Here is a 14,037-nt window from a genome sequence, read left to right as displayed (position 1 = left end):
TTTCTTTGTGTTAACATCATTAGTAAATGTTTTTAACAAATTATTGGGCTGCTCTACACACACATTTATGGTGCAAGATTCATTTATAACATGTTATGCCAGAAAACTCTATTAAAAAATACTCTAATATAATAATAAAATCTTCTTGCCATGTTGTGCCGACATTTCTCTTCCTAGATAAGATCATATTTTTGATCTTATCCACCCCTTTTAAATTATAAATTTAATATTTACAACTAACATTACTTGATATGATTGTTAGACATTGATATGTGTTCCACAAGTGTTTATATTTGGTGTGTAGGCTATATATTGAAATGAAATTGTCCACAGTCCATTACACGCATCAGTGTATCATATCACATTAAGAGTATATTGGATTACAACACATTTGCACACCCATGTCTAAGAAATTTACAAGTATAAGACAACCTATCTATCATACACTAACATCAACATCCATCTCCAAATCTCATTAACACCAACTCCATCTTAGAGCTTGACAAAGGCACACACAAATCTTATACTTCATTAATTGCATTGCTAGCCTCCATGATGTTCCTAAGAACCACCACCTTTTTTTATACTTAAAGTATCAACATGTGTATATGTGTTGGAAGTATCACAAGCCAAATTTTGTTTAAGACAATATTGCACCTCAAGATAGAATCAATGCCAATATTCTATCCCAAACTCTTTCCCCTCATATTCCAATTATCTCAATCTCCCAATTACTAATTTAATTCTCAATTTCATTTTTCGGGTTACATCTCAATGCATCTCTAATCAAAATCTTATATCAAGAGACAAAGCTCTAATTACCACTCTTTTTACATGAAAACATATTATATAGCAATCTCCATTTATAGTAGCCTTGTTTCTAGATTGAATAGTGTACAAGCTTTTTGCATCACTACTTTAGATCACACACTTCATGATCCATCATCATAACGAAACTCCTATAAGATGATGAATCGCAATTATGTTTCAAACTTTGATGCACAATTCTTCTACAATGTTGAATCCAAAAACAAAAAGACTAACATTGATTATAAATTGTAAAAAATCTATTTTCTTAAAGATATATCAACTTACATCAATCTTATCATCGAATTGAACTCATGCTCCTAAAGTGAAACTCACTACTCGTTTTTTTTACATCAATCTTATCATCAAACTGGACTCACGCTCCTAAAGTGGAGCTCACTACTCATGTTTTTTCCTTTATTTCCACATTGAAAAGGTCTATTTTATTTGTGAAAGTAACTTTTAACATGTTTATTATTATTATTATAATATTATAGTGAAAATGACATATACCAGTAATAATTCCTTTTCGTGGTGCTAACCTTATATAAGTAAAAGAAGTGCAGGGTCGAATATTCCTTTGCACGAACCTGTTCAGCACGCCAATATTTGGGTTCCCCTTTCTTGGTGTCTCCCCAAGGAAGGAAGCGTATGAAATTACCTGTCCTGCAATACTCTTATAATGCTTGTCATGCGGCGATACGAAACCCTATAATTAATTCATGTTCACGTTTGATTCGATAGAAACAGTTTGTGTGGCCGCAACAATAAAACGGTAACCCACGTATCATCCCATGACTTGGAACCAAGATGCATGATCCATTCGCCAGCCTATAAATTAGAATAATAATAGTATTCCTTTGTTTTTGTGGAGAAGGATTTGGTCTTTTGGGTAGCGGATTTACTTACCCCAACAGATTTTTTGCATATTATCCGCTGCATTCACAGCCCAAAATCCAAGTAATTCATTGCAATTTGTAGCAAGTGCAGAGGCGAGGAGAAATAAAATCGCGAACCGGAAAGAGGCGAGGGTTTGTTTGGGTTAAGTTTCAGTGCTACGCTTACGCGCACGGACATTTGACCCCTCTTACCCCTAATTTGTAGAGCTTTTGGAAGGCATGCTTTAGCAGGGAAGCCATGGATTCATCTAATGCGGCCTCTGCGATCAGTTCAGGCCTTCAAAAGCAGGAGGAGATCATGGAACGCTCGGCGATCTCAAGTAAGTTCTTAGGAAGCTTATTTTGGGATGTTTTAATTTTCGGTTTTTGGAATTAGTTGTCGCGACCGTCTCGGGGACGAGCTTAGAATTCATTTCCACGGGGTACGTATCTGTCGTGCTAAATTTACTCGGAACTTTCGTGCACATTTATCTGTGCCAACGTCTGTTTCGAGCGAATAGGATGCAATTTTTATTCAATTTCAAAACTTTATTGTGCATTGTGTGAACTTGAAACGGGGCCTATGCTTTTACCACGTGCGCTCATCTCATCCGAGTAGTTTACTTGCCTTTACAAATTCTCTCTATTGGTTTCTTAATAGTTGGATTGGGTAAGTTAGACTTTTGAGATCGGGCGTATTTGCCAGTGGGATTAGAGTTCGTGATTGCGTCACCCGTAGATAGATTCATTGACTTTCCATCGACCTGAATTTGTGTCTCCTGATTTATATCAGGGTTAATTACAGAGTATTTGGTGGCAACCGGCTATCAATCTGAAGCCCAAAGTATACAAGTATTTAAGGAGGAGGAATGCACTGAAGAGTTCTTCTTGGCAGGGTTGCAAAAGTAACTGTTAAAAAGGAGAATGATGTTGATAGTCGTTGAAAATGAAATAAAAACCGTTTTGCTTGAATAGTGCGACCTGCCTTTGAAGAACCTTCGCTTCTGTGGGGTTTTCAGCCATTTAGAGCATTTTCTAAGAAAAACATATCATCAAAAGAGCAATTGATTTCAAAACTCTAGTTAACCAGCAATTTAAAGAGCAGTTGATTTCAAAATTATACTTAACCAGCATTTTGTAACCCTCCTCCTTATGCGTTGACTTGAACAACTGTTTTCTTTTAGGTTATGAAAATGAATTTGGTTGCTCATTGTTTTCTATTACCAATCAATAAGCAGAAAGGTTAGTCAGTTCATTTCCCAACACTCTTACATTTGCTCTCAATTTCATTGATTGGACTTTCGCAGTTTATAATTTTTTTTGTCCATTCATACTTTACTGAGATTTCTTTTATTGATTTGGTCGTTTTACTTGTTGAACTTAAAAGTTATCATTGGTTTGATCATTTTACTTATTGAACTATAAAAGATATATGCAAATCATTTTGAGATATGTATGTGTTTGACCTACAGTAGACTGCCTGAGCAATTCAAAATTTGCTAGAAAACAGCTATCCTGTTAGGAAGCCTTCATTTGGAACTTTGCTGCATATGTTTGATCAATGTTCTTTTCATTACTTGCTTTTCTTTTATTATACGTACAGAATACCTATTAGTTAGAAACATTATATCAACATGATATGGGTTGTATATCCATCTATGCATTTTTTGAGGAAAATTAGCTTCCAGTATACAACTTCTGCAGATAATTAACTGAAAGAATTGATAAAATCACTTAGGCTGCAGAAGTGAAAGTGTTTCCAGGATGGATTTTTTGGTAGGGCATTTATTTAGGGTTATGGCTTGGGATTGCAATAACAAAAAGGAAATTTTTAAAAAATACAGAATTTTAAATATACAAAATTTTAAAAAATTTTGTGTTAAACATTTTTATTTATATTAAAGTATTTGTAAACAGTATATAACATCATCAAGTTTGTATCAGAGTAATAGCATCAAAAACTATACTTGAAACAGTTCTGTATATCATAACTATATACACTATGCACCTATCTATCATTATACAAACTTGACCATCAGAGAATATACACAGGTCGTCATTTAACTTACATGCAAGAGAAGAATAAAATATATTAGAGCTCTTCATTAGTCCCACTGGGCAATGATGTTATTGCTGCACTTTGCCTTGTCACATTCAAAGGCACCAGTAGGCAGATCTACTGCATGAAGTATGTTTGCAGTATCTTCCCAACTTGGTCCACTTTTTTCCTCCTTTCCCTCTATCTGAGCATTTTCCTTGTAAATGCCAATTTTTTTATCGTAGTGAATTGTTTCAGGTTGTCCAGCTCCTCCTGGTTCAGCATATCAGAGTACGTATCAAAATAGTGTGCTGCTTGAATATCTTCTTTATACAAGTTCATGGCACCTTCTTGCAAGAGTATCATGAATCTGTCTTTAGAGACCTCCAAAACAGCAAAAACCTGAGACATGATGTGGTAATGAGTTGGTTTATAATTAAAATTAGAATGATCTCTCTTCCTCTTTTGGAAAACCTCATGATTCCTCCGCTTCCACGAAAACCACAAAACTTTAGCAGGAAACACACCAAAATTTATTCAGCTTGAGACCAAAGCATCAACTAAACTGGCTAACACCTAATGCCAAAACAGTCCAGGTTTACTATTCCACAAAACAGGTTTACCAAAGAAAAGTGACCAAACTTTACTGACAAATTTACATTCAAAGAAGAGATGCTCAAAAGTTTCCAAGCAATTAAAAATTGAACAATGCAATGGTTTGATGCCAGTAGATGAAAGTACAGACCCAACAGCAAGCTTTTTCAAAAGCAGCATCCAATGGAAACAAGGTTTTTTTGGTTCAAGCAGGGAGTGCCAAAACTATTCAAAACTAAATTGCCAACTAGAATCCGGCCAACAGAGGCCCCATCATTGATTGATCCATCTGCCTATAGAAGATTCATCTATTAGCATTTTATAAATTTGCTTTATTGATGCATCAAACATTATATTTCCATCAGACCATTTCAACTGCAACAAAAATTTATTACTGTCGTACATTTTTACCAGGAAAAAGTTACCAGATACTTTAGTAATTAAAGTCTTTTTATGTGAGATGGGTATACCAAACTTTTCCCTGAGTTTTTCTTGAGTCCCTAGTTGGTTATCAATCAGAATGTCTTCAACCAGTGAGATGCCCTAGGCATTCTATACTCTGGCAGAACAACTTAGAGTTAAAGCAAGTGGTTTATCATTGAGGTAGATTCCCCCCCAAATGGATCTATCAGTGACAAAATAATTTGGAGGTCCTTAACAACACTCTTAGAACAGAGCAACTTTCTTACCTGAACCCAAGCACTCCATAAAGGTGCAAACACATCAGACCCAATTTCCTTGGTCTACACCACCAATCTCATCTGACACAATGTCTCTTATTATTGCCAATACCATCCGACCTTAGGGAGTCTTTCAAAATTTTATCAAGCTTATTTGTTTGATATTTAGCAAAGAACCAAAAGGATGCACACTAGATAGCATGAGGTGCCAACACCTTTTGAACAACTTGAACTCGTCCTGTGAAGGATAACATATGGGTTTGCCAGTTGATGTGCTTCTTTTCAATCTTTGAAAAACCCACATCGACATTTCCTTATCTAATGGTATTTGAAGGTACCTAATGATGGTATTAGCACCAGTCCATACACAACTCATTAGTGGTAGCCAATAAGGGGGAACTTCAGACCAACCAAGAGCAGTAGATTTTTGAGGTGCCACTTTCACACCCAAGGCCAAGCAGAAGCAATTCAATCTCTCCATTACATTATCAAAGTTCACGACAGAGAGGTCTAAGAATAAAGCAGTGTCATCTGCAAACTAGGCAATTATCAAATCCTCTATATTAGGTAGGGAAATACCCTTTACAGGAGGATCCAACTCTGTAGCTCTTAAAATGAAATAAAGAGAATCTGTAGCAATAACAAATAGTGCTTGGGCAATAAGGCAGCCCTGTCTAATAGATTTTTTAAGGGGGATATGCTCAGAGATTTCACCATTTACTTCAATAATTGTAGAGAAATTGTTAAAGAGTATAGAAATTCATTTGGAAAAGTATGGAGGGAAACCAAAAGCAAGCATGCCTAAAACAAATGGCCATTCCATTCTATCACATGCTTTCTCAAAATCCAGTAGAATCATAGCCACACTTTGATCATCAATTTTAGACAATTTCATGGCTTCCCAACTATTGATTAAATTTTTGAGAATGTATCTCCCTTCAATAAAACTGGTTTGAGTCACTGAAATGATCTTATTTAGAATCTTGGCAATTCTTCTAGCTAACAACCTAACAATAATCTTATATGACAGGTTAAGAAGAGTAATAGGCCTCAAATTTTTAACCGATATCTTATCACCACCATTAGGGAGTAGTTCTATTATTCCTATATTAATATTCTCACCAGAGATCCTTTATCAAATGCATCTTCATAAAGTTTCAATAATTCCAGACTGACCCATTCATAGTTCTGCTTATAGAATTCAATTGGGAGCCCATGCAAACCAAGATACTTCTCGTTAGACATTGATTTGAGAGCATCTTCAATTCTTTTAACTCAATATTTTGCACAGATAGTTTGGCATCCTCCTCAGAGATTTTTTTGGGAATCATCTTTAAACATCTTTCTAAGGCTCTTTGATTCTCAACCTTATGTTCCAATGTAAACAATTTTTATAGAAATTATAAAATGCTGTCAGAATTTTGTTATCTCTAGTCAGACCATTAACCACTTGAATATCCTCAATAAGTTCCCTTTTTTGCTTAGCTTTCATGAGATTGATAAAATATTTAGTTCTTCTGTCTCCCTCTCTAGGCCAATTCATCCTAGCCTCTGACTCTTTGCCCCTGAATCTCATAATTTTGAATTCTTCTTAACTCCATCTTAGCACAAACTAGTTCTTCCTCCAACTGTTTATTATTACCCTTTTCCTAAAGTTGTTGTTCAATGTTATTAAGTCTTTCCTGAAAGTATACTTCCCCACTCCTGTTGTATTTAGCATTCTTTTTACCAATGATCTGGATCATCTTCCTCCAAGTCTCTGTATAGTGATCCCATTGATCTCTAGGAGAACATCCAGAATTACAAAATGTGGACACTCAAGTAGCCATTCTAATGGTCTCCCTGGAGTCTTCATCTTGAAGAAGGGAAATATTGAGTTTAAACATGTTATTTCTCCTTTGTCGATTGCTCAGGGAGAGATGTTCATCCATGCAAATGCATGTGGAAATGGGCTAGTGATCAGAAATACTAGCCGGGGAGACCTTAACAGGGTTACCATTAGGGGACTGAAAGAAACCAAAAGAAGTGGCGTCAGCATATACTCTGTCTAGTCTGCAGTAAACCCTCTGTTTGCTAGATTGATTGTTGCACCATGTGTACCAGATACCATCTCCATTGTTCTTCCTTTTCTCCATTGGGTCAACAAGTCTAAACTTTCTTTCGAAATTGCCCAGGAAAAATATTCGTTTCCTTTCCGGGGGTGACTAATACCTCAACCTTTTTTCCTTACTTTCAATCATGTTAAAGTCTCCCATAATAATCCACTGAGCGTTGGGGAGATTGATGGATAACTACTACCAAAAGCAAGCTCTATCTCTATAGTCATTAGCCGCATATATATTGTAGACTCCTACCATTTTGTCTTTGTGCCTAAATAAAATCCATTGGGCTCTTTGACATGGAGGAACCCCCTCAGCCTCAATTTTGTCAGCCCATTGGGGACTAATGAGAAAAGCTATTCCTCCTTTGTTTTTGTCATGATTAGTATACATAAAAGTAGCTTTATCGCACAAAAGATTTAGAGTGTAATAAGAATGATATCCCACAGGTTTAATATGTTGTAGAGATATAATGTATTTTTTCAGCAAACTATTAAGATCATTTTCTGACAACATATTTCCTATTTGACATTTTAAGGCCATGTATATTCCTGCTGTGTAAGTTCATCATGTTTTATTTATTTGGGGGTTTCTGATTCTTGCAAAGCCTATTAAAACACTTAGGTATTGCAAAGTGAACTTGGTTGTTTCCTCCTCCTACAGAATTAGTGTAACATACGAAGTTTCTGGGAACTATTTAACCAATAAATAACTGAAATAAGATATAAATCTTAACTGAATGAAAAGAATTACAGCTATATCAGTTATTCTACTCTTTCACATGACAAGGAAGCACTAGTTAACCGTAAGTTATATTCCAATAACTAGAATCTATCAATTGTTTCAACAACCAGGTTCCCATGATATTCAGTTATAACTACCATTGCATTTCATTTCTACTATCTAATTTTTTTGACATCTAAAAGAAGAAAAGTAAATTACACAATGATAATATGTACATCAAATGAAATATAGAACCTGGAATAGATATCAAAGAAAAAGCAATTGAGGTCCTTGTTGAGCAAGCCCTGGCACCTGGAAGAGAGGAGAAGCATTGCCATGTGCTTAACCTCCCAACCATGGACCTTTAAGTGTCACCACACAATCTCCATTGAGAAATGCCCTCCCTACCCTAGGAGTTGGCTTGGGACACCACTGTCCTGCCACTGAGCATCCTAGTGTTAAGAGTGTTAGCTAGTTAGCTGGTGATCACAACGGCAATCATGCCATTAACCTACCTTGGCCACAAATTTTGGATGGGCAACATAGATGCCCCATCATCCACTGCTCGACTTGACAACAAGAATGTATGCAAAGGGTTTCCATGAGTTAACTTAGTTATTGAAATTTAAATGTTGTGACTGATTATGTTCACTTTTCATTGCAGGGATATTCCCATTTACTCTCTTAATCTCAACCATACCGGCCTTCATGGATGAATTTTGGGGAGGTTTCTTATGTGAGATCTGGTTTATAGAGTATATATATTGCTATCTTTCATGCCAAATCTGGCCTATGGGATCTTAAATGAGTTATGCTTGCATTCTGATAAATTCTTTGACTTAAGATGCAACTCGCATCTCAGAGATATATTGACCATATCTTTGTATGGGATAGTATTCTTTGACGGATAAACATATGTACATACTCATTCAAAATGTTAACATTGGCATAAACTTTTGATTGCGAGAGCTCTTCTCTTATATCGACTTAACAAAAGGAGAAATTCAAAGACTGACATCATTTTGATGCTGATTTCAAGAAAAGAAACATTGAAGCCTTTACTAAGATGCAAGTCAGCAATTTCAAATGCAAACCTATGTAATCAAAAGACAGTAACCAGATTTAAATTCATGACCTGAGATTGGTATTGCTCGATTTGGAGATTGGAAATAATCTGGTGTGGAGTATACTGCCCTCCTATGCAAGTAGAACTTAGCTTCACGTCCTGTCACATCCTGTATAAAGGAACATTTCAAAATCTTATGCAAACTCGGCTTCACAATAACAATTGCTGCATATGATCACATTTGGATCGAAAGAGCAGAAACAAGGCAGGCCAAATGAATTACGGAGGAAACAATAATGTCGCAAGAACCGCTTGAGAAGGTGAGAGGCAATATATATAATGCATCCTTAATGAGGCGAGCAAAGATAAGCAAAGAGGCACTCGCGTTCATGCTCAATTGTGCAAGAATTACTGAGGTGGCAAGGTGTTCGCACAAACTTGAATAAAATGAAATGAAACATGTAGCTCGATGCCACAAATGGGATATGAAAAAGGTGACTGCTCAAGGCAAAATAAATAAATAAACCATTGCCAAGTTCCAAAATAAAATAATAAGGGTGGCAACAAATGACCTCATTCATGCCTTAATATATTGATGTCGCCCCTTATATTCATGCTCATTTGAGTATCCTTAACGTGTAGGTATATAGATGCACTTATACACACACACACACATGTTCGCATACACGTGTGTGTGTGTATACCTACGTACATATTTTACACCCACCCAAGTATGAGTATAGGCATGATGCTATTATACTAAGATATGAAAGAACTAGTAAAAACGAACATAAGATATTTTCCACAACAAGTCAAATTTGGGTATTGTTAGTAGGATTTAACTATGTAGTTTTTGAGTGAAATTCATTGATCCATGTATCATGATTAGTGATTCACACATGAATCCATCTCTCATGAGAATAAATGGAACACTTAGCACTCATTGGATCTAGGTGATGCTCATAGAGGTGAAGCACCGAGACTTCCCGAAAGGTCACCCATTCCAGTACCACTCCAGCTCAAGCATGGTTAACTATGAAGTTTCCTCCATGGTTAAACCCGTTTTGCTTGCAACATTATTTGCAAAACCTTCACCAAGTGTTGTGCCTTATGAACCATTCATTAGAAAGCCCCTAAGGCTCATGAAAGAATTAGCAAAAACAACTATAAGTAGGAGATATTTTCCCTATAGGTACTTGCACAATCAACGATGAGACACTCGTTCTCTTCGTGGCATGCTCACTTGTTGAGCCAAATTCCCTCAAATTCTCCACATAGAAGATTTGGGAAAAAATAAAAATAAAAATAATGGGTTAGCTTTGATGAGACATAGATATAAATAGTAAAATTTGCAACAAAATGCCTAAAGTCGACATTTTCAACTACAAGTGACAAAAAAATAGAAAATATGCTGTTGTGATATTGCTATCAGGATTTAATTGTGTGATTTTTGAGTCAAACTCATTGACCCATGTTTCATGAGTAGTGATTCAACATGAATCCATCTCTCATGAGAATAAATGGAACACTTAACACTCATTGGATCTAGGTGATGCTCACAAGGGTGAAGCACTGGGACTTCCCGGGAGGTCACCCATCCCAGTACTACTCCAGCCTGAGTGCGCTTAACTACGGAGTTTCCTCCATGGTTAAACCCAAAGCTTGCAACCCCATTTGCAAAACCTTCACCAAGTGTTGTGCCTTATGAACCATTCATTAGAAAGCCCCTTAAGCTCATCAATTGATAAGTAGGAGATAATTTCCATGGAGGAATCTCCGTGGTTAAGCGCGCTTAGGCTGGAGTAGTACTGGGATGGGTGACCTCCCGGGAAGTCTTGGTGCTTCACCGCTGTGAGCATCACCTAGATCCAATGAGTGTTAAGTGTTCCATTTATTCTCATGAGAGATGGATTCATGTTGAATCACTACTCATGAAACATGGGTCAATGAGTTTGACTCAAAAATCACACAGTTAAATCCTGATAGCAATATCACAATTTGACTTGCTGTGGAAATTATCTCCTACTTATCAATTGATGAGCTTAAGGGGCTTTATAAAGAATGGTTCATAAGGCACAACACTTGGTGAAGGTTTTGCAAATGGGGTTGCAAGCTTTGGGTTTAACCATGGAGGAAACTCTGTAGTTAAGCGCGCTCAGGCTGGAGTAGTACTGGGATGGGTGACCTCTTGGGAAGTCCCGGTGCTTCACCCCTGTGAGCATCACCTAGATCCAATGAGTGTTAAGTGTTCCATTTATTCTCATGAGAGATGGATTCATGTTGAATCACTACTCATGAAACATGGGCCAATGAGTTTGACTCAAAAATCACACAGTTAAATCCTGATAGCAATATCACAATTTGACTTGCTGTGGAAATTATCTCCTACTTATCAGAAAATATGCTTTTTTTCTAATTAACATTTAGTAACATTGCATCGAAATTGGAGCTTGAGTTCGAGTAACTCCCACTATGATCATCCGATGGAGCCCTAACCGATCCCTCACATGCTTCCTTGTCATCAACTGTAGTGGCATATTTGGGTTTGACATCCACACTGTATCATGCTAAAATTTCACAACAATTAATTAACTGAAACATATCTCAAAAATAACATTCTTTTCAATGAAACATGAAAGGAAGTTCCAACTACTTATGTATTTATCTCATTTTCCTTTTATTGACATAACAAGATAATGATTAAATAATATAACTTTTTAGTCTATATACATGGAAACAACTATTACATCTAACTATAATTCCTAATTGGAAATCGCAATATATTTAAGTTAAATAAAGTACCCGATTTACAGATGATTGTAAAAGACTTCGACCTTGAGTTGTACAAGCCTTGGCTATTGGAGAAGTATTGCCATTTGGCTTAACCTCACAACCATGGACCCTTAAGTATCCCCACAGAATCATCTTCCAAGAAAGGCCCTCCCTACCATGGGAATCAAGCTTGGGGCACCACTGTACAATCACTAAGCATCTTGGTGTTAGAATGTCAACTAGTTAGCATGTGAGGCTGCGGACATCTTCCATCAACCTATCTTCTAACTGCTAGCACTTTGACCTCTAGTGATCATAGCAGCAAGCATGTCACAAACCTACCTTGGCCAAGGATTTGTGAGGGCATTGTGTACCCGATCACCCACAGCTCGACTTGACAATAAGACTACATTAAGGACCATCATGAGTTGACACGATTTCTTTTAATAATGACTTTAGTTGACCATGGGTTTTAAGCTACCCTTCCAGGTTCGTTTTATTTTTATTTTATTTTTCCTTTCTGTCTCTTCTTTTCTCGTAATCTGTTCAATCTATCCCTTCACCCCTTCCTTTATAACCAATTGGGTCTGCAATCTTCTTTAATTCTTTCATGCAGCTCTTTTTCATCCCGATGATGGATCATTGAGTATGATCTGAAACATTGGTGCAAATAAAATTTACACAGTTTAATCCAGATACACACAACTTATTTCTTGTTTGAGTACTGATGATTGCTTCTTTTTATCATGCAGGAGTAGCCTTTGTGGCCTTGGCTTCAATAAGAGAATTATGAATTTAAATCTTAATATGCGTGGCCAATTCTTTTGCTATTCTGGCGTTGGCATTTCAAAAGGGAATTTGAAAATGATTAAGCATTCATATAACAGCCTGCATATCTGCAATTCTGGTGTTGGCAACATAATGATAGTTTCCTTTAATCAATTCAGCATTCAGTTATTTTGGCTTGCTAATACACATTGGTATAGAAGTTTGATCTTTTACAAATCTGAATCTTCAAGATACAAAATTCTCATCGTAGAAAGTATATTGCATATACTCCTATATAAGATGCACCCATGCTGGTTTATATTTCAGTACAAACTTTCAAAATTAAATATAGACTTTGTAGTTTGTCACAATCCTACCATTCATAGGAAGATCATCGTTTCATTCACAGTTCTATAAAACAACATGACTTGGTTAATGATTGGATTGCATGGTATGAGCAGCTCTGGCTGATGCACAGAATGCCCACTCCAAGAGGCTTCAATATGCAGTGATTGATTATGCACTGATGTTAGAAACATTGAATGCAAATGCATGTAAGAGGTGTATCAAGTTGTTGGAAAAATATTGAGAGTAGAACAAAGATTGAAATTGAGGTAGTAGTGGCTTGTTTTTTTCAAGAGAAAGATATATATATGATCAAAAGCCATCACATAAAACGTAGCCTTCTCGACTCAGTTATGAGCAAGATACAAGGGTGGCAACAGTTACAAGATTCTTTGGCCGTCGACTCCATGTGGCAATGATAATATTAATAATATGGCTGCCCAAAAATGAATAATAATAAGGCAGACGAGAGCAATATAGAAAGGTGACCGTTCAAAGAGAAAATAAACTATTGCTAAGAATAATTAATTCATGCTTAACACCTTTGTACAATAATGTCATCAGCCACCTATCTATACTTGTGTACATTCATACATGCACATATATATGCACGAGTTGTATATTAACAACATATATAACATATATGTCTCATATAAGTGGACACATACATACGTCTAATTCATATATATATGTATGTATGTATATGCATGCAAGTATAAGTAAATGATATATGACACTAATGTGCCAAGGCATGGCAACATTACAAGAAGTTATGAGATCACTTACCAAAAGCTATTACATTTTAATTAAATGTTTAGTATTTTCTTAATTGCACACAATTATTGACTGAGTAGCTCATGGTAGTCCTTAACATACTCTTGCTTGCCAAGCTATTTTACTCCTTAGCCTTGGTGGTTAGGTTTCATCGCTGTCGACTCCTAGATGAAGTGGTGTTCCTTGCCTAACTCCTTTCTTGGCAATGCTTCCCCCCTTCGATGTGCTCCTGCAAGAAGAACATCCTCCACAATAATAGCATATTCTTCAAAATATTCAAAATTATTCTAACGAGCTTTTAATCATAAATCATAACGGCTAACTACCAACTTCCCAATATTTAAAGAATGCAATATAACAACATCTTAAATTGATAACTAACATGTCATCTTCACATGAAATACTAACGATTCACCACCTTACTATTTCACATGATCATAACCAATTTTAACTGTCATCTGGCTTTCAAATCAAGGACAGCGGCTATATGAGC

At 36.2% G+C, this 14,037-nt stretch overlaps 1 protein-coding gene across 1 annotated transcript in view; it reads left to right on the top strand.

Annotated features, from left to right (window-relative positions):
* The first annotated feature begins 1,669 nt into the window (after nucleotides 1-1,669).
* The window catches only part of KMS1 (SNARE associated Golgi protein family), a 39,567-nt gene continuing 27,199 nt past the window's right edge, over nucleotides 1,670-14,037 (top strand). Inside the window, exon 1 of the mRNA XM_089825902.1 lies at nucleotides 1,670-2,026. Coding sequence (XP_089682028.1) covers nucleotides 1,945-2,026 — 82 coding nt within the window. The 5' untranslated portion in view covers nucleotides 1,670-1,944. The remainder of the gene's footprint in view (nucleotides 2,027-14,037) is intronic.

The sequence above is a fragment of the Cupressus sempervirens genome, chromosome 4, assembly GCF_028749045.1.
Source record: "Cupressus sempervirens isolate cs-2001-9-10 chromosome 4, ASM2874904v1, whole genome shotgun sequence".
In the NCBI taxonomy this organism is placed as follows: Eukaryota; Viridiplantae; Streptophyta; class Pinopsida; order Cupressales; family Cupressaceae; genus Cupressus; species Cupressus sempervirens.
Note: the sequence above shows the minus strand (reverse complement) of the source record. Positions and strands in the feature narration are given on the sequence as shown.